The sequence below is a fragment of the Bombyx mori genome, chromosome 12 (assembly GCF_030269925.1).
Source record: "Bombyx mori chromosome 12, ASM3026992v2".
Taxonomy (NCBI): Eukaryota; Metazoa; Arthropoda; class Insecta; order Lepidoptera; family Bombycidae; genus Bombyx; species Bombyx mori.
Genome location: NC_085118.1, coordinates 6,969,738 through 6,995,843, shown reverse-complemented (window position 1 = coordinate 6,995,843; position 26,106 = coordinate 6,969,738). Strand labels below are relative to the sequence as shown.

Sequence of the window (26,106 nt, the reverse complement as noted above, 5' to 3'; positions counted from 1 at the left end):
ATTATTATTCGCCAATTCATGTCGGGAAGATTGAAAACACGAATAAAACAACATTTTCTGAATGATTTATTTAAATCGTAGCTAGATCGATTTATCGCCCCCGAAATCCCCTTTGTACTAAATTTTATGGAAATAGTTGGAGCCGTTTCCGAGATTCCGATTATATATATATTAATATACAAGAATTGCTCGTTTGAAGGTATAAGATATCTATGAATTCCGGTAGCTATTTGACATTTGTGCGACAGTTGGCCCGTTAGCTCATTAACCCACACCCACCCACATTCTATGCAATTAATAAAAGGAAAAAAAGGATCATTAAAGGTATATTTTATAACTAGATTTAAAGACTAAGTACCAGAGCCAGTAGTTAATGCATCCTTTATTAATAAGAAAATAAAACCACTACAACATATTAGAGGTTGTATTTGTTGCCAGTCCATTTGAAATTATAAAATTTAGTTTATATTTACAAATATAACCGATGAATTCATAATGTTCTATAATTAAAACAGCCAATACATCTATGAACATACCGCGATCGGTAAAACCTACGCTTCAAAAAAAAGAAATACATATCTCATTTTCAACAAATCCTGTTCTTTCGTGTAACAATAATAAAAGTTGTTTGTTGTTTTTTTAATATTGTATTTGATTAAAATTATTTATTTGTACCGAGCATGTCATTGTGTTGAAAAATCTTTGTTCTTTGGTCTTCGGTTTTTATTTTTACATAGATATTTTAATAAGAATCTTTAATCAAATTCGAAAAATGAATTAAAATTTAATAATTTAAAATTCAACATTACGTTTATTAAATTTCTTTTCATGACAATTGTTATGAGCAGAGTTGGTAGCTGTATATGTATAGTTGTACCTTAAAGAAATAAACTTTGAATACCACAATAGTTTATTACATACACTATTATTACAAAATTAACGCTAAAATAGCAGGTTTTGAGAAAAACAACCTTGGTGTACCAAACGAAAAAGAAACCATGTTGTCAATTGTGTTTAGTGGTTACCGGAGCCCATAGACATCGACTTCACCACTCACCATCAGCTGGATCGTATCTTCGTCTGATAACACGGGCCATTAAAAAAAACCTTACATTGTAAATGCCGCCACGCGACGCCACGGCTTGAGGCTTATAACTCAATTACATATATGGTAATTTTGCAAATTATAATTTCTCATCGTGGAATTCATTCGTAAAAATTGTTACTGGTGGTAGGACCTCTTCTGAGTCCGCGCGGGTAGGTACCACCGCCCTGCCTATTTCTACCGTGAAGCATTAATACGTTTCGGTCTGAAGGGTAGGGCAGCCGTTGTAACCATACTGAGATCTTAGAACTTATATCTCAAGGTGGGTGGCGCATTTAAGTTGTAGATGTCTATGGGCTCCAGTAACCAATTAACACCAGGTGGGCTGTGAGCTCGTCCACCCATCTAAGCTATAAAAAAATATATATGTCAAGTATTTATTTGATTAGAAATTTTTCTAACTGCTTGCGAGATACGAACACCGTCACCACCACACGATCGATACGAATGGGCCGGGCGCCTTAACCTTCAGGCCACGACAACATCTTTATTTTTCGAATTTGATTCAAAGTAGTTATAGATCAATTTTGCTGTAATGCTTTGGGTTGGTAGTTTATTATACTATAATAAAATAAGTAAAGTTTAACGAAGCTCCAGCGACATTTTTATAAACCCTGACCCTTATCTATAATAATTATATTACAATTCATTTACCATACTTATACTCTATGTCAAAAACAAACAGTCAACTATCTAAAACAAAAAGTCAATGAATAACCAACAAATGTAATTTTCATCTTCTGCAATAATTCTATTATCATTTACAAAAATCTATCGGAGTTCAAATGTTTTAATTGTCTTAAACTCTTACGGCACTTGACTAATGTAGTAATGAATTTATATGATACGATATGATTTAAAAATCCAGAATGATTCACCAAACTATGTCAAATCTGCTGTAAAGACAAATTAATATAAAATACGCTAAGTATGTATAAACACTGCTACTAATTATCCATACGTAGCGGTTTCAATATCAAAACAAAAATTGAAGTAATCTTCTTTTTTTTCTCTCTTCCTATTCGTTGGTAGTCTAAGGTGCTATTCCTCCTACGCGCGGACGGGAGTAATCCTCAATTTTCATTATAATTATCAAAATATATCAGTAATCTATAATCTGAGTGATATTGATGATGTTTTATTATTATATAAACCTAAATATGTGATGAAAAATAAGATCTTGTAACATTATTTGGTATACAATAGTACTATTGAGTATCTTTATTAACTGGCGTTATTCAGTTGACTTACAAAAACGTCCTTTAAAAAAAAAACTTTACCCTGTAAAGCATTTTTGCTAAAACTTAATTAATTTGTTCATATATCACATCACCATTTACTCTTCAGTCTAATTTTGAGGATCACGAAAGAAGTCGCAATCAATGCGAAGCTGATAGCGAAAAGTGCTCCAATCGCTAATGTAAATTCTTCTTTGTCCATGTGGTTGTCTATTAATAACTGCGTAGGGTAAGTGTAGTAACAGAATATTTTTGGGCAGCTGAAGTTAGACCGGCCCATACCGAAGACGGAGAGCACGAGTCCAACGAGTCCGTGTTTCAAGAATGATATTTGAAACATCCAGCGGAAGAAATACGGCGCATCGCGGTAACGCAAGAAGAACCCGGAGAATATAGTGAACGGCATAATCATTAGCGGACCAAATATAACTCCATTCTGAAATGAAAGAGAAATTATATTTTTAGTGTCGGAGTTTTGATTGATGTCGATGAAGAAATCTCTCGTGAAGACACTGGACGGAGGACACTTTTGATTTTTTTTTAGCTCATATTTTTATTTTTTTCCTACCTAAGCTGATAGCCTTGAGAGGCTATATCAGCGTAGCCTTAAGCCTGATGACGTTGCTAACACGAACCCTAGCAAGAGCCGTGCTTCGCAGAATCTACCACCGGATCGGAAACGCGACCCACTGAGAAGTTCCGGCGAGAAACTCAGTGGGCTAACTTTTGATAAGGAATGTGCCAAAGCAATGAAATTTCTGACGTCGATTTTTTTTAAGTACTCTATATATTTTTACATATTACATGTAAAAAAAATACCGAGGGGTGAAAGGCTATTTCGAGTTAAGCGAATTAACCGATATTCAGTTAAAGCGACATTATTGGAATTTTAAAGCAGGGCTATTTAAAGTTTAAAATTTGGATAAAACAGATCATGACGAAAATACTTCGTCAGCTAATTGAATGGGGTAAGCATAATTGAAGTTCAATTAAAACATCGAATTATTGATGGTCATACCAAATAAAACGGACTTTTAATTATAAAGATAAATGTCGCGTATGAAGCGAAATTTCGCTTCAACCCGCGATATATAAAATAATATATGACATTGTGATTTAAAACTAGTAGTGCTTTATGCTGGTTGTATAAAATTTAAAAAGAGTGCGACCCCGCGATTTTAAATTTTCTTTTAATTTGTTAACCAAATAAAAATAAAGATATACGGTCCAAATTGAGAGTCTCTCTGTATGAAGTTTTGAAGTTCGATTAATGAAGTTTAATTGAATGCAATATCAAACCAATATAACAACGGAAAGCACTGACACTGGTACGTGTATTTCATTTAACTTATTTATTAGCTCATTGTTTCGTCACAATAAATTGTTATTAATAAGCCAATTTTGAACATCGATTCCGATTATGCTTACCGAAAAAAAAAATGCGATCTCATCGAAATTGAACATATTGAAATTCAACTCTAGAAATAGATAAAATGGTACAATATTTACTGGTGGTAGGACCTCTTGTGAGTCCGCACGGGTACCGCCGCCCCGCCTATTTCTGCTGTGAAGCAGTAATGCGTTTCAGTTTGAAGGGTGGGGCAGCCGCTGTAACTATACTGAGATCTTAGAACTTATATCTCAAGGTGTGTGGCGCATTTACGTTGTCTATGGGTTCCAGTAACCACGTAACACCAGGTGGGCTGTGAGCTCGTCCACACATCTAGGCTATAAAAAATAAAAAATAAAAATTTAAATTAAATTTTGTTTGCGGGCTTTGACCGAATCAAACATGTTTATATGCAACAAACAAACGTTGTAAGTTAAAATAAAACATATAAAATATCCAAAATACTCATTCTACGCACTTAATGATACAAATAAAATAAAAAATACATTGACAAACCTTTACGTTAAATATTGATCCATTAAGGAGACCCATACATAGTGATACGTATGAGACTAACAGCAAAGTGAAATTGAATATTGTAAATCGAATTAAATTCGGAGATTGTCCTGTCATCCAATATACGAGAATTGAGTATAGAAGGGTGCACACGGTCTGTATGGGTAGCGTAGAGAGTAAAGTTGACGCGTAGAAAGCGCCTGTCGTATACCAACGGTTGAAATGTTCTCTTCGGGTAACGGGGATTTGTTCCGGAACTGAAAAAAGTTAGGAGTATTAAAAAAATGGTTCCAAAGTTAAAATAATAATTATTTATCGAGATCTAGATTTTAGTTACTTGAAAAGGATTCTTAAAAGAAAAAAAACAGATAAAAAATTGACTGAGTTGTATCTAGAATAGCATTGCTAAATTTATTATTTATTACTGTTCCATTTCTTATAAACCACATCGTAAAAAGCGATACACTAGAGATCGCGTAGCAGCGTTCTTAGTATCACACTAGCACAATTGGTACCTATTTATTGGCAGTAGCGCGTCTTGCGAGCCTTAATGGTTACAGCGATTTTGTGTATTTCTACTACGAAGCAATAATGTTCCAGTTTAAAGACCAGGTCCCAGATTAGCAGGCCTGAGCCTTTTTGTACTTGTTTGGACAGCGGTTATGTATTTGCAATGCAATTGAGATTTCGTCGTCATCTACATCGAGGCTTCAGATGCAGTAATAAAAGAGGTTCTTCATATCAAATGGACATAGCTTATGATAATTTATTTGGTGCTGTGAGTTCCGAAATCCTATACAAACAATACAATAATCGTCTGACTGCCTATATCCCAAATAACTAAAATACAAAGAATCTAACATGCATTGATTCTTTCAATATTTCCTTTGACTGGGTTGGAATCTTTGCGGGTTCTTTTGACCTGCTGACGGAAACCAATTATTGTTCAATCAGGTTTTAATTTTATTTTCTTTAACTCATTGTAAATATTCAGTAATAGAATAGTATAAAAATAGATCCGTTGGGTTATTTGCATAGCAACATTAATGTACTTACATCTGATTGAGACGGCACTAAATGCGTTGAACATAAGGAACATCAGACTGAAGTACAGAAAGTTGTAGTTATCTCTGACTTTTTCGACGTCTTCGCCAACATTCTTGAATAGGATGCCAATAAACAATGCCATGAATCCGTGAATACTTATGAATGTTAACGTAAATGAAGGTTCTCGCCACGTACTCTGAAAATATTAGACAGTAAATAATTTTAATAGTTTTTTGGGATTTTAAGATGAAACCTTTTTGCTAGTTTGGAATGAATTTTTGAAAGAATATAGTTGTTTAAGTAACTAATTCCTTTTAAAAACTTTATATTGAGATTAACAATGATCGTAGCAAAAGAGTAAGCAAATTCGTTATTTAGTAGGCTTTTAGTATCAGTGTTAAACTTACAATTAAATCAGGCTAGAGAAGTTCAACATCTTTATTTTTTTGTGGAGAAATGGAACTTAACGGCTATAGTTTGTCGTAAACTTTCTTAACATTTTTCATTTTTTCATTTTCCTTCTCATATATTTTTAATATGAGTTGACAAAAATTGGTGTAGTATGGTTTTCTTGGATAATCATTTTTGTGTGAAGAATTAATGACTATTTTACCATCGCTTTAGTTTTTAGCATCAGCCTTTTCATCTAGCCCTTCATATTATATAGTGGGAAAGGAATTTATTCAAAATATAGCATGATAACTCACTAATACAGATCTTCTTGTCAATGTGATGAATTGTTTCCAAAATGAGGTAGAGTATGTGCTTTTCAGGGCCAAAATAATTTTATTTGTCGAATTCTCTTTGGGAGCTGTTAATAGTGTTAAACTAATTTCCTCATTTGTTGAAGTAATTCTAAGTAGTTTCGGTCTTTCTGAAAAAAATAAACTTAGCTTGAATTTCTTTCTGACTTTTTTTTCTTGTCGATAACCAAAATGTCAATAAGAGATATTTTGTATTGTCCTTTGATTCTCTTGATTTTTCAAGTTAAGACATCAACGTATGTTTACTCATATATAATATTTAGTAACGTAATTTTATCTCATCGTAATTCACACATTCTAGTCAAGGAATATCTTTGGAAAAAAGTTCTTAACTTCTTGTTTATACATAAATAAGTTATTCAGATATTAATTGTGAATAAATAACTTTGTTTGCCCTTAGTTTTGTTTGATAAAATGAAAAATAAGTAGATATAAAAAATATAAATATTGTTATAAATAAATTGCACATGTTCCGCCTAAGCGTTCTAGGCGGTAAGCGAGGTACGTTGGTGTCGAGCGAAATAAAACTGTCTCAAATATTAAGTGTATTATTATCTATGAATTGTCCGCTTCTACACCTTGGATGAGACAGACCTCAACTGAAGCTGGTCGGGACGCGCGGGTTATATGGAACTTCTAATATGGTGGAGGTCACCTACGAAACGGCTTCCCGGCACTCCTGCCCGAACGTCTGATCCCTGCTCGAGGCAGGTAAGAGAGGATACCGCAGTCAATACTTCTCACCACCCTACGATAACCACTGGGTCTCTTAGTCAGCTGGCTATCCACAGCCTACCAAGGTTGCGTCACTTGTGTGCCACGGAATACCTGCTGGGTCAGAGCTGGCATTTTTTGTTATTACCTTCATACTCTGACAACGGGAGCTGTATCGCCTGATCCATTACGGATAACGGTTCGGTGATTCTTGATAGTTCTTACCTAGAATTGGACTATCAGTCGCTTCAGTAACCCAACAATTGTTACTTCCATTTTTAGACTTTTCTACTAATTTTTCTTCATAGGTCCCACTGATTTCTATTACTGTAATAAATATTTCTTGTATTGTAATTGTATTATCAACTTTGTGTCGAGCTTACAGTGTTGACACTAATATTTAAACTTATGAAAATATTTTATTTTGATTTCTTCATTTATGTTTTGGCATTTTGTAAAATCCAACAAAACTATTAAGAAATAAATAAATTTGGTGTTGGTCTCAAATAATGGAAATGAAAACCTGGTGGGTTGTCAGTTAAGTTAGTAGCCTTTTTGTAAAATCAGTGCTAGACAATAGTCTATCTAATCGATTTACTTCCCAGCATTTATTACATTTATTACACTTTCTTATTTTTAAATTATTGTTAAAAAAATACCGCCAAAATTGAATGAAAATCACTTACAATATTCAACAGGGTCATGATACGACAAGCACCTTAAGTCTGGTAGGTTCAATTGGTTTAAATATGGCAGTAGCAGAGGCACGGAGCCCATATAAGCACACTTTCCTGCAACGACTGCGTATAGCCTGTCCACCATCTGAAGTAGACTGAGTGAAGGTTGATGCATAGTTATCACCATCGTTCGTCCTTGCCGTGCTAACAGGTGAAGTAAATTGACTAATTTTTTTGCTACCGAAATATCTAGTCCACTGAAACAGAAATAATGTCATAATTGCATTAAAAAAATATAAATAAATAAAATGAAAATTAACCCGACGTATTGCAAATATACATTATATTGAATTATATAATAGAAATTTGTAGAAATTTATTAGAAGTTTAATAATGATTTTTCAAATCTTCAGCTTAGTATACACACTCTTTTGAATGTGGTCTAGAAATGTTTTTATTAACACAAAAAAATAAAGTGTTTGTTAACTTTCGTATTGTTAATTTAAAGAAAAAATGTCCATTGCACAACTCCCTGGCCGTGGGGGTAGCAAAGCTGCCGCAACGCACCATCGCGGTCAGGGTCATCCGTGGTTATCGCACCATCTCTTTCGAGGCGGCGTGTGTACTGGCTGGGACGCCGCCTTGGGTCCTGGAGGCGGAGGCGCTCGCTGCTGACTATCAGTGGCGGGCTGACCTTCGTGTCCGGGGCGTGGCGCGTCCCAGCCCCAGTGTGGTTAGAGCGCGGAGGGCCCAATCTCGGCGGTCCGTGCTGAAGTCATGGTCCAGACGGCTGGCCGATGCTTCGGCTGGTCGTAGGACCGTCGAGGCGATTCGCCCGGTTCTTGTGAACTGGGTGAATCGTGACAGCGGACGCCTCACTTTCCGGCTCACGCAGGTGCTCACTGGGCATGGTTGCTTCGGTGAGTTCCTGCACCGGATCGGAGCCGAGCCGACGGCAGAGTGCCACCATTGTAGTTGCGACTTGGACACGGCGGAGCACACGCTCGTCGCCTGCCCCGCATGGGAGGGGTGGCGCCGTGTCCTCGTCGCAAAAATAGGAAACGACTTGTCGTTGCCGAGTGTTGTGGCATCGATGCTCGGTGACGACGAGTGGTGGAAGGCGATGCTCGACTTCTGCGAGTGCACCATCTCGCAGAAGGAGGCGGCGGGGCGCGTGAGAGACGCACAGGCCCGCCGCCGTCGAGCGGGGGCCAGGGAGGCGGATATGGCCACGCCCTGGCCCTCTAAGTGTTTCGGGTCCCCTCACATGTCGGCCTGGGGACCGGCGAAGGGGGCCTAAGAAGACGACGTGCAAGCTGCTCTGCACGCGTTTTATGCATGAGCATCCGGGTGATGGAAGGCCGGCTACCCTCAACCCACGCTGGTTCTGACCCAGCGGGGTATTCCGCAGGATAGACCATTCTAACCGGCGCCATCTAGGCGGGCTTCGGATAGCCTGCCGACCGAGAGGGCTGGTGGTCGTGGCGCCGACGACCGCCAGTCCGGCGTCCCGAGGGGGAGGGTGATGGGAGAGATGTGCTCCGCACTAAACGCTTCACTTTCCCCCCTTTGCCTTTTCATGAGTTTTGTCTCATGCGAGGTTTGGACGTTGGTTGTTGAGAGACAGGAGGTTTTAGTCTGTTCGACTCCGACATGCCCCGCCCTCCATCCCAGGTGAAGGGCGGAAGTCCGGCGATAACCTCCTGAAAAAAAAAAAAAAAACCTTCTTTGTCTTAACGTTTATACTAGGTTTTTCCGGTTAATTATTCACAAAAACGAAAATAAAATACCTTTTTTTGGTATAAAGTTTGCTTTTGTGTAGTTATAGTAATAATACTCATTTTTTTTTTTTTGTAAGTTTTAATAATTTTAATACTTTCAAAAAAACCGCGCTATGAAATTGGGGTGTTTACGTTTACAGAGTGCCACTAAATGGCATTTGAGTCATAAACAACGATCAGGTGTTTTGTACAAGCCCAGAAAAACTTTAAATGTCACGAAAGTGTAAATACGATGCTGATGCATTTTGTTTCATATGTGGTCAATTTATTAAAGTTCAAAAGCAAACTGTTTCATGCCATATATATTTTTTTCGTCTAATTACGATCTAAAATATCGAAATTTTATGATTTGCAATCAAAGTCAAATTTGGTGTTGACCCGTGTTATTAATGTAATTATTTAATAGTTTGAATTTAGTTTACCTTGTTGGTTCATCGAGGAACATAACGGGCGGATCGCTGACTAGTTCCAGACCTATTGTTAGTCTTTTTTTTTGTCCGCCTGATAGGTTCCCGGCTTTAGTATTCTCCACTGCGTACAGCCCAAGAGACATTATTATTTGTTCTACCTGAGGAAAAATACACGATTAAAGAAATTCGAATGTTATATGACGAATTTTTATTGTCTCGTTTGTATTAAGTTTTCGATTTAATGCTAAATACATACGCGTTGTCGTTTTTGACTCGCACTGATATGATTTCCAAGTTTCAGTTCCGCTGCTATCGTAAGTGATTCCTTAATAGTCAACGTTTCAATAAGTTTATCATCTTGAAATATGTAGCAGGATTTCCGCCGAAACATTCTCTCGTTTCGTATACGACCGTTTTCGTATATGCTCCCACTTGTGGGCTTCCTGAAGAAATGTAAGGGATTTTTTTTTAAACTAAAAAACAAAATGTGTGCAATTCACACGTGGTAGAAGTGAAACCTTCCAAAATTAAAATACAATTATTATTTTTTTTTTTTTTTTTATGATTGAAAGTTTACTGGTGGCCCGAAGGCCTTTCCAGTTTCACCAGGACAGGTGGGCGAGCAAAGGCTCAGCCAAGAGGGGTGGGATTTGCTAACAACTGCCCGAGCGCCTCCGAAGGAGACCTAACAACTCAAGAGCAATTGTTTCGCGAATGAATCTACTACCGGATCGGAATCGCGACCCGCTGAGAAGATCCGGCGAGAAACTCAGCGGGCTGATGCATGGGTTAGGTTGCACGTCGACCTCTTTGTCGAGTTCGACGAGTACGGTTACCGGGGTCCCTAAGCCTGCCCCTAGTATTAGAGCTGAAGGCATCTAATGCAAAGGTTATTGGATCTGATGGATCCGTAAGGACGTGTCTAGGGCGTCGACGGTGACTGGCTCCTGCATGATCAGGATTCGGGGAGTAGTCAGCGGCGGCAACGATAAGGCGATTATCATGACGCATAGCCTTATCGAAGTATCGTTCCGACGCTGACTTCATGTATTTCCGAATTGATTCGAGGCCCAGGTCGTCGTGTAGGTCAACGTTCCTCACGAACCACGGAGCCCCGACAGCTAACCTGCAAAAGCGGGATTGTAGGGATTGGAGGGTGTCTATGTGTGTGCGGGCCGCGTGAGCGAACACCACACTCGCATAAGTCATGACGGGCCTTATGCAAGTTTTGTAAAGTGTCACCTTGTTCCGAAGGGACATTTTACTCCGCTTACAGATCATGGGGTAGAGTCTACCGAGAATAAACGCGGCACGGTCACGGACTGATTTTATATGCGGGCGGAATATCATCGATGCATCCAGGGTAACGCCCAGGTACTTGACCTTCCTGGCCCAGGGTATGGGTTGTCTAAAGAGAGTAATCGGGGGTGTGAGATTCCTCCTCCTAATCCGGGAGGAAATCCGTGTGGAGCTTCCCCTCTGAAATAGCACCGCAGTACTTTTCGCTGGGTTGATGTCTATGCGCCATTTTCGGAACCACTGTCCTAGGGCTAGGGCTGCGCTCTGAAGCTTCTTCGCGATTAGGGACTTATTTCTACTAGAATAGTAAACAGTCGTGTCGTCGGCGAATAAAGCTAAATGGGTCGGCGGCGACCGGGGAATATCGTTGACGAATAAGCTAAATAGGAGGGGTGAGAGGACAGAGCCTTGCGGGACTCCAGCTGTGAGAGGTCGTGGGGAGGAGCGGGTTCCCTCGACTCGATATCGAAAAGAGCGGTTCGACAAGAAGTCCCGTATGATGAGCACGAGACTATCCGGCACGCCCATGTTGAATAGTTTGAAAATCAAACCATTGTCCCAGACTTTGTCGAACGCTTTTGCGACGTCGAAGAAGAGAGCTCCCGTGTATAACGGTTTTGGTCGATTAAGCCCCACAAGAATGTGCTCCGTGAGGCGGTGCACCTGTTGAACGCATGAGTGATTTGTACGGAATCCGAATTGTTCATCGATAAGAATGCCCTTGGATGAGACGAAGTCTCTGAGGCGTTTGTAGAGCAGACGCTCATACAGTTTGCCTAGAGACATGAGGAGGCTAATCGGGCGGTAGCTCGTCGGATGATTTTTTGGTTTACCGGGTTTATGTATGCCGATAACGTCCGCTTCTTTCCACACCGCGGGAAAGATACAGTTCGCCATAGCGGCATTGAAAATAGATGCCAACATCACGATGAGTTGGACGGGTAGAAGTTTAATAACGCGGTTAGATATACAGTCGGAACCGGGAGCCTTGCGAGGACGTAGGTCTTTGATCAAGTCTTTAACTTCTATCGGGGTGACGAGTGGTAACGCATCCGATGGTGGCAAGGAGGCTCTGCGTTCTACCTCACTGTCTACTAATTCTACATGAACAGGGTCCACGGATTGAGTGCTGGGCGTGCACTGGGTTTGCAATGTATCGGCCAGCAGCTCTGCTTTTTCGTCATCATCGAACGCCGCGAGTCGGCCTGAGGGGCCTACGAGGGGGGGCATAGTTACTACCGTATCCGATTTGAGACTACGAGCTAAGCGGTAGTAAGAACTTTGGGAGGGCGCGAGTCCTTCTAAGAAATCAGACCATCTGGCATCTCGGACTTCGGCGATGCGAGACTTTACGTCGCGTTGTAGGGCACGCATTCGAATACGATTTTCCGCGGTAGGATACCTGTCGTATGCGCGTATCGAGGCGTTCTTAGCTCTAAGGAGTTCCCTAATATCGTCGGACAATTTGAAGCGGTGAAGGAAATCCTCCGCTACAACTTGTTTCGATGACCTATCTAATGTCGAGGTGATGTGTGACGTTAATACAATTATCCTAAACGTCTTAAGTATATGTAAAATTTTGTCATTAGTAAATAATTGTAAGGTAGCGCCCTCTGCGAATTGATATTTTAATTTCACGTATAATCCTAAATTAAAATTCACTACAAGAGCTTTCATACACACGTTAGTATTAAAAAATCTCACAGATGGCGCTGTATTAAATAGTATGTATATTTCTGTCTCATTCTTTGCTGGCTTCATTCTACACATTTTTGTATTTGTGTCTCTTACCTGTCGTTTTTTCCGTTGCATCCGGTTTGAAATCACAACGATTCTAAAGAAGTTTCCACTTCAAAAAGTTTACAAAAGAATTGCACTAAAGATTTTTAGATTTCTATATTCGTTAACGAGAGCACTGACCGTCAAACGCGTTTTGTTTATTTATTAATCGTTTATTACAATCTTTAAGTGACATGGTCACTACATAAGGGGGTCGCGGGTTCGAATCCCGCCAAGGGAAGATATTTGTATAATAAATATAAATGTCTTCTCCAGGGTTATGGATGTATATTAAATATATGTATGTGTATCATAAAAATCTTGTTCTTTACGAACTTATCACTCACGGGACCAGTTAACGTGGCGTGGTTGTTAGTAAATATTTATTTATTTATTATTTATTACTTAAACCGACACAGGAATTATCTACTTTCTTAAACTAAAAAGAAAAACTATGTTACTACAAGTCGTCGTGGCCTAAAGGATAAGACGTCCGAATCCCGTGTTCGAATCCCGCCGGCAGGTACCAATTTTTCTAATGAAACGCGTACTTAACTAATGTTCACAATTGACTTCCACTGTGAAGGAATAACATCGTGTAATAAAAACCAAACCCGCAAAATTATAATTTGCGTAATTACTGGTGGTAGGGCCTCTTGTGAGTCCGCACGGGTAGGTACCCGTTGAAAGGTGAGGCAGCCGTTGTAACTATACTGACACCTTAGAACTCATATCTCAAGGTGGATGGCGGCATTTATGTTAGACTAGCGACCCGCCCTCGCTTCGCTTCGGAAACATTAAAACATACATGAAACCAAAAAAAAAAAAAAAAAAAAAAAGGTAGCCTATGTTCATCAGGGACAATGTCGGCTTCTAATGGAAAAATAATTTTTCAAATCGGTCCAGTAGTTTCGGAGCCTATTCGAAACAAACAAATGTTTCCTCTTTATAATATTAGTATAGATGTCTATGGGCTCCGGTAATCACTTAACAACAGTTGGGCCGTGAGCTCGTCCGCCTAAGCAATAAAAAAAACAAACTAAAAATAAAGTTTTTCTATTTTGTGAATCTGCAATACAACGCAAAAAATTCTGACTGTTCATCTTTCGAGAGCGTAATTCACGTCATCAGTGATTTTTGTTCATTTGCATGTTATGTAAAAACTATATTTAAAAGTGGTGTTAACGATAGCAGTTGTTTTTTCTAATATTTATTTGTCTTTTATTTCAGAACGATTTTATTGTTTTCTCTTAGTAATTTAATAAGTTTTCCCATTAGTTCGATCGTTTGTTTGTTCTCTACGAGGTCGTTGAGTTTGGATTTGAATGGTAGCATTAAAGCAGTCTTTCCCAAAGTGGGCGATAACGCCCCTTTGTGGGCGCTGCAGGCCTAATGGGGCAGTAAGAGACCCAGAAAAAAATGGGGCCGTTGTGTAGAGGCTTGGGAGGCGATTTTTAATTTCATCTACAAAGAACTCTTAGACACGACTGAGCTCTTGCTATAGTGCTTTTTATGTAGGTAGAGAAAATTGGGGGCGCTAAAAAGAATTTATTCTTAAAGTGGGCAGTAGACAAAATAAGTTTGGGAACCACTGCATTAGGAAGTGGTGAGAAAAAAATGGACTCATTTGTGAAAATGTGATGTTTACGGATTCACGTTATGTTGTCTACGAATTCTGTTAACAGTTTGATACCAAACGAGTTATGAGTTGTCTATCCATAGTAACAAAATGTTTTAAATCACTAAAATGCCAATGCTGAATTGATACTGATAGAAGATATAATAAAAAAAAATTGGTTCGTAAAATTAGATAAAGTTCATTGATACTTTAATAGCAGATAAGGAATTTCGTAATCATTAATTTAATTTTTCATCAAATATAATTTTTCAAATCATATCATAATTTTTCAAATCATATCATAATTTTTCAATCATTAATTTGGTTCTAGTTCTTTTATTCTAGTAATTCTAGGTTTATCTAGTCAAACCACTCTGTGAAAATAATTGTAAAAGTAAGCCAAGCCCTATATTATTGAACCATCAGGTCGACTGTATCAATTCCAGTAAAATTGTGAGTTCGATCATAATAATAATATGATCGACAGTCGCGATATGGTGTCGTGATCAAAGGTTATTAAAGTCAGTTTATTTCTGATTATTTTATTTTTATTTTTTGCGATGATGGTTTTTGTTCAGTGGCAATTGCTTAGTAAGATTTTTTATAAACGAAAGTGCATCGAAAAATGTTTATTTATATATTTTTATAGAGACTCCAATTAGCTAAGTAGGTACGCAATTTAAATTGATTGTAATTATTATTGATTGATAAAAAAATGATTTATACTTTTTTGCACAGAAATTTGACTTTGACCTTAAAATGAATTTTAGCCTTTAAATTTGTCGTGGGTAGCCATTATAGAATATAATATATTTGACAGATGCCTGAATCTCGCTTGCGATATTTTCTACGACAAAATTCGGACTGTCGCGGCGTCGGTCTACCGAGCAATTACACTAATTCGATGGAAACTCTTCCCTTCGTCGTTATTTCCACAAATTAATTAATTAAAATTTAAATTACGCAATTTTTTTAATTATAATTTTACATTAATCAACTTTTTTTTCAGACGAACTTGTCGCCAAGCCATTGATAGTACATGAAACTAATTAGAGGTATCTTGAGTATGTTCAATCTGTCAGACCGGTTCAAGACAAGCAAGGCAAGAAGATTTTATGGGTTTTTTATTACTATACTTTAGAAGCCATCCTCGTAGTCTATTAATTAATATTTTATTTTATAAATATATATCTTTATAATATTCTTTATCGAACAGTTGGTTGATGTATCGATGACATTCCGCCCGCATATAAAATCAGTCCGTGACCGTGCCGCGTTTATTCTCGGTAGACTCTACCCCATGATCTGTAAGCGGAGTAAAATGTCCCTTCGGAACAAGGTGACACTTTACAAAACTTGCATAAGGCCCGTCATGACTTACGCGAGTGTGGTGTTCGCTCACGCGGCCCGCACACACATAGACACCCTCCAATCCCTACAATCCCGCTTTTGCAGGTTAGCTGTCGGGGCTCCGTGGTTCGTGAGGAACGTTGACCTACACGACGACCTGGGCCTCGAATCAATTCGGAAATACATGAAGTCAGCGTCGGAACGATACTTCGATAAGGCTATGCGTCATGATAATCGCCTTATCGTTGCCGCCGCTGACTACTCCCCGAATCCTGATCATGCAGGAGCCAGTCACCGTCGACGCCCTAGACACGTCCTTACGGATCCATCAGATCCAATAACCTTTGCATTAGATGCCTTCAGCTCTAATACTAGGGGCAGGCTTAGGGACCCCGGTAACCGTACTCGTCGAACTCGACAAAGAGGTCGACGTGCAACCTAACCCATGCATCAGCCCGCTGAGTTTCTCGCCGGATCTTCTCAGCGGGTCGCGATTCCGATCCGGTAGTAGATTCATTCGCGAAACAATTGCTCTTGAGTTGTTAGGTCTCCTTCGGAGGCGCTCGGGCAGTTGTTAGCAAATCCCACCCCTCTTGGCTGAGCCTTTGCTCGCCCACCTGTCCTGGTGAAACTGGAAAGGCCTTCGGGCCACCAGTAAACTTTCAATCATAAAAAAAAAAAAAAAAAAAAAAAAAAAAAAAAGTTGGTTGATGTAACACAGGCGTGTATTTGTTTTATTAATGAGTAATCACAATGTATATTATCATTATGGTTATTAATATTTATGGAGATTATAAATTATTTTGCAGGTGCAAGGAATATTTCGTCAGCTGTAGTAGTGTTTAGCAGAATTTAATTTATCGTTTTAATGACGCGCGTTCGCGACTATGTCACATTCGTTTTTAGATTTGAAAGACAATGAAAACAATGTATACTCGTACAACCATATGTTATTTCAAACATTAAGCAACTCAAAATTGATGACTGGTTTAATTTGGAACAATATTTCGTTTAGCCATTGCAGAAAAGCGTGCATAAGCAATAGACAAATAAAAGATAGAACATGGCATAGCGCTCGGGGAATACAGTGCAAAGGAGTTCATTTCAAACGGATGGTAGAAAAAAATAATGCCACAAAACACATTGTAGTAATGCAGTATTTCCATTGGTGGTAGGACCACCATCCGATTTCTGCTTGGAAACATTAATGCATTTTGGTTTGAAGGGTCAATGTACAAAGTCAAAAGTTAATACTAAAATTTCGTTGTACGTATAAGGAAATCGCTAAATTAAAATGTGTTCGATTTAAAACACGTTGTAGTGTGATTCAGAACTCAATAACAGACCGCAGACAGCAAATGCAGCACGAGACGGAAAATATATAAATTGGTTTTGTTCGTATTTAAATTTTATACTTTTATGTTACCAATTAATCGATTTCTAGTATCGGCAAAACTTTTTTATTTTTCTACGTGATTTAGCCGTGGGACTTCCGTTTACGCGTTGGGGGCGGTACACATCCCGTAAGAGTCGAGCTGATTAAAAATGTTGTTGCTCAACAAGGTCCGTTTTTTTAAATATTAGTCAACCAGTTTAATATGTGATAAGGTAGATTTCTGAAATTGGTATCTACTTCAATTGTATATGTTTCAAAGGTATTTTAAGTATCTTTTATATGTAAATTGCTTATTCTTATTTATGTGTAAAGAAGCAACATTTTTTTTTAAATAATTGTTATTATATTGTAATACATTGTGTATTAATTGTATGTATATTTACGAATGTATGTATGTACGTGTATATGTATGTGTACATATATGCATATGTATTTCACTGGATTGGTACACCGCGCGTAGTTCGTTTCCAAATGATTCTTGTCCACCTGATGGTTGTCTGGAAGAGATCGCTCGTAGCGATAAGACCGCCATTGTACTTTTTTGTGTTTAATGTATCGCACTGTTTATTTGTTTTTTGGTGTACAATAAAGAATACTCTCTCTCTCTCTCTCTCCGTCCGTTGTGAGTCCGCACAGGTAAATAGATATCACCATCCTGCCTATTTCTGCCGTGAAGCAGTAATGTGTTTCGGTTTGAAGGGCGGTGCAGCCGTTGTACTGTTACAAGTGAGACCTTAGAACTCATGTCCCAAGGTGGGTGGCGGCATTTACGTTGTAGATGTCTATGGGCTCCGGTAACGATTCAAGACCAGGTGGGCCGTGAGCTCGTCCACCCATCTAAGCAATAAAAAAAAGAACCTCCAATTATAAAGACTGGTGGGTAAAGTGACTTTGAATTTGCCGGTCATCGACCCCACCACTACCGGGCCTCTCGGTCCTCGGTGCCTCACTTGATTTACTGTTATTTGCGTTTTTGAGCGGAGAATTGAGACATAGACAACTTGACGGTTGTCTTTAATTGCCCACTGAGTTTCTCGCCGGGTCTTCTCAGTGGGTCGCGTTTCCGATCCGGTGGTAGATTTTGCGAAACACTGATCTTACTTACTAGGGCCAATGTTGGCAACATTCCCGGTTTGAGCCCCGTGAGCTCGTCTATTCGCCCGGTTATGCTGACATTGCCTCTAAAGACTATCAGCTTAGGCAGGGAAAAAAAATACTTTAATTAAGTTCAAAGACAAGGAATTTTTAGATTAAAATTAAATAGGATTTGTAAAAAATTGCTTGTCATAGTCGGGCTTTACCATTCAAAAGTTCAAATCTTGCGGTAGGTACCGATTTTTCTAAGGAAATACATATCTGGCACGAGTTCACGATTAGCTTGCGTGATGAAGAAATAATAAAATGTGTAATAAAAATTAAAACAGAAAAAAAATTCAATTTCCGTAATTAGTACTTATTTGGGCGCATTGTCAGATTACAAGGGTATACGTCTAAACTAATTTTACTACGGAACAGCCGGGATGTCAAGTTTATATACAATACAATTGATGAGTCGATCGCATGTTTCAAAATTGCTCTTGGCATTAAGGTTTTTTTGTCCATATATTGCGATACACATGAGACCAACCGCGGGCCCGGTTTCTTGTGTAGTGCCATAAAAAAACATCACAGATCTCGTAACCAATTTTGTCGTTGTGGAATATCCATTGATTGTGAACTTCCTTACGCTCCAAATAATAGACAGCGTGCCGGCGAAGATAAAACCAGGGGCCTGTCCAAGTAACTAGATCATCATTATTGCAGATCGCTTCGGTTCTGCAATCAACCTTCATTAGTACTAATAAATGAAGTATGTATATTGGTGTGAGTATAATTAATGTTTTCCTTACAAATTATCAACACGTAAAGTATTATTTAAAACAGAATTTGAGTTGAGTAATTCGAAATTTATTAATTCTCTGTTAGTTTTTCTGAAATGCAAAAATGTAATGTCCTGTTTACTGTACCAGGGGTTAAGTAATTTTGCTATTCATTTACATAGCTTGAGAATTTATTCTCTCAATTTACTGAGACTATTTTCGATTTGGCGAAACGAAACAGTTCAGTGTGCTTAGTGCGTTTTTTTTTGCGATTATGATTACGATACGAATATGTTAGAGGAAGTCTGAAAGTGGCACCTGTGACAGAGAAGCTGAGAAGTGCGCGTTTGGGATGGTATGGACATGTCATGAGAAGAAATGAAAATGAGGTTGGTACGAGAGTATTAACTATGAATGTGGAAGTATATTGAGGAAGAGGTAGACCTAAGAAGAAATGGATGGATTGCGTGAAAGACGATATGTGTAAAAGGGGAGTAAGCGAAGAAATGGTATATGATAGAAAAGAGAAAACATGTTGCGCCGACCCCAGGTGACTGGGAGAAGGGCAGGAGAATAATGATGATTACGATACGAGTACAATTGCCTACGTTTGCCGCTAGGGGCGTTGTTCCAACTGCATAGAAATTTGAGATAACTTTTACGTGATCGAAAACGTTAAAAATCTTGCACTAAGCACACTGATATGTTTGCAGAATGAGTATTTGCTTAAAATTTACTTGAATCTTTACTGGTCGTAGGGTATTAAATTTAATTGGTGGTGTGGTGTAGAATCTTGTGTACGGTTAGGTATCACTTATCCTGCTTATTTCTACGGTGAAGCAGTGACGTGTTTCGGTTTAAAGGGCGGAGCAGCATAAAAAATGAGTTAGCCTTTGTATACGGTGAGAATGCAATTGTTAGATAAATTATAACTGAAAACATAGCATACGATCTTCTCGACAGTAATATGGTTTGACTGCTACGGTTTAGGGCTCCTTTATTCCGATGAAATTGATTTTGTTTTCGGAACCTGATTGTCTTGTTCTTGTTTCTTATGTGTTTTTGGCAAACTCTCTCTTTTGAGTCACCCGGGTGACCCATATGACTGAGTTTCTCGCCATACCTTCTCAGTGGGTCCCGAATATGATTCGGTGGTAGATTATCTGAAGCAATGCTCTTGCTAGTACTAGTGATCCTGTGAGCTATCCACCAGTCCGCGCGTATCTGGAATATCAGTTACCTTAGGCAACCAGCGAATAGGTAGGAAACAAATTCTTGGGGCATTTACCCGTTTAACTCTAGATGCTTCAAAATGTTTTCAATTTCTTATTTTTTAGTTGTGCTCTGTGAATGAGAACTCATGTTATGAAACCTGAATCACAAAACGAAAACTTGATATGATAATGATTTCTAGTTTGACGATCTATCTATATTTAATTTTATATTACCGAGATTTTTTTGTGAATAAATAAATATTACGTGAAGCGTTCAGTTAAGGAGATGTAAAAGAAATGAATTCGTGAAAAAGGAATCGAAGTTTTATATTTAGCTTTCTTAAACTGTATTTAAGGGGTGCTATGAATTCTTAATTAGGTAAATATTAATGACTGATTTGGCGGCGAAGTAGTTAGCCCCTTGACTGTTAGGCCGAGGTTCTTTCTTGGATTCAATGCCTACATGGGGTAAACATTCGTGTGATAAACACGTATTCCAACACTAACACAGGTTTTTATTTTATTGCTCACCGCTTTTTACCGGATTTTTTACAATCGGGAAAACATCATTGTATATCAAACATTGTAACAAAAATTCAACCCGCAGAATTTAGCAATACATCCTTGGAGAAAAATGTTTTGTCGCGTAGTATTCATGCGGTTAAATTTAGAACGTAGCATAGGCATTTTTATGGAGATGTAATTAAATAAACAAATATATTATGTTGAATAGAGTTAGTAAATAAAACAAATTGAAACCATACTTTTGTTTCATACGAAAATGTCAGGAATAGAATTTGTATAAGAGCGACCTAGCTAGTTCTCCCTCTCTGAAGTCGAGTGGTTCGCGAGACGCTCTATCTATTTTCTCACTCTCGCTCGTCCGAAATTGTATATTTTCTCTCTAGACATAACGAATCTGTCGCGAGTTGAATTTTACTCTCAACACGCCTAAAGACGTTTCACTTCAATAATAATAATACATACTTTTTTGAAACTAGTTTTTGCGAATCTCTAACGTGAAATCACTTGTACATAATTAATGTATGTCCACAATTTAAAAAACGAGTATATTATTATTGTAACTGGTCCAACTGGTTTCGTGAAATAAAAATAATACCCGAATTTTTTTTTACATTTCATCATGGTCGTTTTTTATTTATTTATAGAACATACTATGTATTCTAAATATTTTATTTCTTTTTGATTTTAATGGAAATCAGAATTGGCCTAATTGTTCAGGCCGACCCGGATAGATATAAATATAAAACCTGATTTTGAAGGCTTTGGAGGACACGAATCGCGTGTTGCGAACATGTTGAGGCTCAAATTCTGCAAGAACCTGCTTTTCAAGTGTATTTAAAGCATATTCACGAGGGACTACCACGATGAAAGAATAACAGTGATAAAATTTAAACATCTATGGGGAGTGCTCTGAGGAATTGTTTGAGATGATCCCCTCATCTCTTTTTTATCATCGCACCTCCCGCCATCGGAGCACAGTTCATCCATATTATCTGGAACCACTGCGTTCATCGACAGTGCGTTTCTAGAGGTATTTTTTGCCACGTACCATCCGGCTATAGAATGAGCTCCCCTCCACGGTGTTTCCCGAGCGCTATGGCATGTCCTTCTTCAAACGAGGCTTGTAGAGAGTATTAAGCGGTAGGCAACGGCTTGGCTTTGCTCCTGCTGCATTGCTGAAGTCCATGGGCGACGGTAACCACTCACCATCAGGAGGCTGTATTCTCGTCTGCCTACAAGGGCAATAGAAAAAAAAACTATATTAAGAACTTTCTTGGATATTGGTTGGTGTTGATACGTATTGAATTTCTCGAACTGTCCTACCTGGTTCACTGTCAGATTCGTATGTTCCGGTCTGACGGGTGGAATATCCGTATTATAATGTAATTGAGACCGCAACCTCATACCTTTTATTTTTTACTTTTGTGGGCAGATGAGTATACAGCCCACCTGATGGTAAGTAGGTACTGTTGCCTATGGACATCAGTAATGCCAGGGGCATAGCCAAGTCGCTGCCTACTGCCGAGTACACTCCGCAAATCTCGTTTGATCATGATAATGTCCTAGTGGTCGGGAAAGACCGTGCAGGGGAGTTCATTCCATTCCAGTTCATTTCAGAATTTATTCCTTCCATGTCTCAGAGTAGGCGGTGGCATTCATTCTGTGATTTGTTATGTCTTCGGGAACCAGTGAACGTAAGGTGGATCGTGACCACGTCTATTCATCTAAAGCAACTTAAAAATATTAGTTTAAAAAACAAACAAAAAGACACACTTTTGCAGAGAGCTGAAAACTAAAAAGTGGAATATAATTTTCTATAAGATCAAACAGAATAGTGGTTAAGAAAAAACTCATTTTATCTTTAAAATGCGTGGGATGCTAGATGTCAATTATTGTAAATATTTTATTTAGGTATAGATTTTAGTAAAAGTAAAGTCATTAATTACAAAATATCTTAAAAGTACCCCTTGTTTTTTTTTAAATGATAAAATGATTTTTATTCTTTTTTTTTATTGAAGTAAATTATCAAACAATAGGCTGCATGGTCAAGGAAAAGTGTCAATTAATTATTCTAAAGTGGCAAGTAATTTTCTAAATGTAATAAAAGTTTCCCGTAGGAATGAAATATTTATCGGGATAAAAAGTAGCCTATGACGCTCTTCTGTACTAAGGCTATAATTTATAAAAAATAATGTCAATTCGTTGCTTCGATTAATCCGAGAAAGAAGGACAAACATATTCAATTTCACATTTATAAATATTAGTATGGATTAATATTAGTCTACTTTTCAGTTCAGCTATCTACAAAAGCATTTTAGTTTTTAAACTGCTGTTTCTTTTTGCTTTCTCAGTCCTTAACTATGATAATTTCATAATAATTAAGAAGAAGTTTAGTGCATCATCTGTTAAAGCAGGTCATTAGGTCGTTCTATGATTTATTTCATAATCTAACCATTTCATTTAATGCATCACCATTATATGGGACTCTCCCTGTCAAACTTTGAGCAATCTAGTTCTTCTAACTGACGATACGGGGTTTAAACGAAGGATCGAAAATGGAAGACGGCTATCATTTCCAATGAAGGCAACAGGCCTGGACACGCTTTAGTACGTAGCACAAGATATTATCGTGCCGCGTTTTAATCATCCATACCGTCGTTAATCCTGAAGATCCAGATCACGATAATCGCACAATTTTATTAAAGTACTAGCTGACCCGACAGATTTCGTAGTGCCTCAATCTATAAATAAATTACCAAAATTTTTGTATAAAATAAACTTAAAACAAACAAAAAGAATCGTTCCAACGGAGGACACATCAAAGGAAAAACAAAAATGTTATTTTTATTTAATACCGAGTATTTTCGTATTTATCTACCTTTTAAAACTTCCCTGGACTTCCACGAATAATTCAAGACCAAAATTAGCCAAATCGGTCCAGCCGTTCTCGAGTTTTAGCGAGACTAACGAACAGCAATTCATTTTTATATATAGAGGTTGTATTGTCGTCGGTCCTTGATAAGTGTGAGAAGTTTTAGTTCAATCCGAGCGTGAAGGCGAAGATCACGTTTAAAAATTCCGCTACATAGATACTTAGTAAGTTAATAAAAACATATTGAATACTTCTCACCCAAAGACGCCAGCATTCAAAATCAGAAAACAAAACCTCAGTTTGTGAGGAAAACAAAGCAGCATTGATTACTCTTCCGTAGTTTACACTTAGGGCTATTGAACGTAAATAGCAAATAGTACCACTATACGAAATTAATTCACTATATCACAAAATTATTAGTACAATTAGCAAATCGGTACTTAATTGCCATTGTTTGTACCAAATACAACTATGCATTAGTATTATTACGGTTCCGAGTGATCGGGGTCATTGTTAGTAAACACTGACTCATTTTAGTATTAGACGGACTTTGGGCCTTCAGTACGCTTGCACTCACTCGCACCGACATAGCGGGAAACGAGTTATATTTGTAATCAGAATCTTTGTTTAATTGCTAGTTGATTGTTTGGTTCACGTTTATGTACTAATGACGTTACTTGGGCATAGCTATATAAATGAATGTTTCAAAGATTTATTATATCAAATTAAATATAATTATAGTATTTCAAACGAAAAATGTGGGTTTTTATCGCTCAGATTATGTGAACATTGTGCGACTGCTTCGTTTTCAAATTATAAATTTTATTTAGAATATAAATTCAGCAGATCGAAAAAGGTAACAATAATTAATCATGAATTGTTTCCTATGACATAATATTTCAAAAATCAAGAAACTGTAGTAACAAAAGTCAATAATGCATTTAATAATTTTTTATCTTTATTTATGATTGGTAATCTTAAAGAGATGCTCTCATTCATAAATTATTTGTTTCCTATTTATTATTTAGTTTATAATAAATGAATAATTTATCTAATAAATCTACTATTTATTTATTACGTTGAAGAATAAACACTAACCTATTATTAAGTATTATTGGCGCTATATTTTTGAATGTCTTTGAATGCAGGTAAACTTTTAATTGTATAATGTAGTAAGTAGTCTAAGTACAAAAATAGCGTTTATTTGCACAGTGTTATTGTAATTTTTAAATTATAATAAATGTGTATTCAACGATTGAAAATTTAAAACTAAACTAACAAACTGACAAAACCACAATAGTAGCATTGCTACGTGAATCATCTTTACTTTGATATCAACACTATTTTATTACACGTAATGATAGCAATAATAAATTGAATATTATCCAGATATTTGTGATCATGTTGGAATGTACTTGCAAACGAAAAAATTGTTGGGTTTAGTTACGATTCTGGGAATCGAATCACGAATTTATTATATTTTTTTAGAATTTATCTAGAACTCATCAAATCTTTTCTAAAAAAAAAAATATTTTGCTGTTATTAGCACGATGGCAAAATTTACTAGGCTACTGTCGGTCGTGGTTATTAGCAATACTAGAGGACAGCAAGGCGTTTTTGTTATCTGTTATTTTTTAACACAAAGCAACCGTTCCTAAATTTTATATCTATGCCGAGTGATAATTGCATTGGCAAATGCTGCTTATCATCAAATTATATTACGCACTATACAATGGAGCAAACAATTATTCATTTTATATGCATTAATAATTATCTTCATACTTTTATTTTAGAGAAACACAATGAATGCGTAGATCTTAACGCCTCTTATCAGTTCAAGCTGTGGTACATTTTGTAACGTATTTTTTTGGTTTTGGGAAGTTCAAATTCAATATATTTCTGCCGTGAAGCAGTAATGCGTTTCGGTTTGAAGAGTGGGGCAGCCGTTGTAACTATACTTCAGACCTTAGAACTTATACCTCAAGGGGGTGGCGCATTTACGTCGTAGATGTCTATGGGCTCCAGTAACAACTTAACACCAGGCGAGCTGTGAGCTCGTCCACCCATCTAAGCAATGAAAAATAATAATATTATATTATGATATTCTTAAAAACGTGTATTTATCTTTTCCCTTCTGTGTATATATTAGTGTGCTATGGTTGTATAGTATTCCCGTCGGCGCGTAGCTGGTATAGTCCCTTAAGCTACCGGCGTATAGGTAGGAAAAATAACGATTACTAGATGTAATTACGAAGTTTTAGCTTTTAGGTATAGCACTAACCATGATTGGTCTATAGCTCCCGAGGGCAGGGCTGTTATTAATCTTTGTATTTGCATCTAACTATTAAAAGCGTTTGTTCTGTTTACGTGTAAAATGTAATATACTGGAAATACAATAAAAACCTATTAATAATCCTAACCCTTTAGTAAAATGTATTCTGAAAAGCTAGCTAGCTTAACAAATGGTTGATAACTATATGGGAGCTTCCGTACTTACTCAAATTTAGATTTACAAGCTGTTCATGGCGATATTTTCGTAAAGCGCAGTCGGT

The 26,106-nt window shown here is 37.5% G+C and overlaps 1 protein-coding gene across 1 annotated transcript in view; it reads right to left on the bottom strand.

Moving 5' to 3' along the window:
• Positions 1-410: 410 nt before the first annotated feature.
• LOC105841243 (ATP-binding cassette subfamily G member 4) overlaps positions 411-26,106 on the bottom strand; it is a 44,658-nt gene continuing 18,962 nt past the window's right edge. Inside the window, exons 3-10 of the mRNA XM_012693267.4 lie at positions 9,899-10,085; positions 9,655-9,800; positions 7,461-7,708; positions 7,000-7,101; positions 6,004-6,170; positions 5,306-5,492; positions 4,250-4,506; positions 411-2,779 (exon numbers count right to left, since the gene is read on the bottom strand). Of these exons, the coding sequence (XP_012548721.2) occupies positions 2,435-2,779; positions 4,250-4,506; positions 5,306-5,492; positions 6,004-6,170; positions 7,000-7,101; positions 7,461-7,708; positions 9,655-9,800; positions 9,899-10,085 (1,639 nt within the window). The 3' untranslated portion in view covers positions 411-2,434. The remainder of the gene's footprint in view (positions 2,780-4,249; positions 4,507-5,305; positions 5,493-6,003; positions 6,171-6,999; positions 7,102-7,460; positions 7,709-9,654; positions 9,801-9,898; positions 10,086-26,106) is intronic.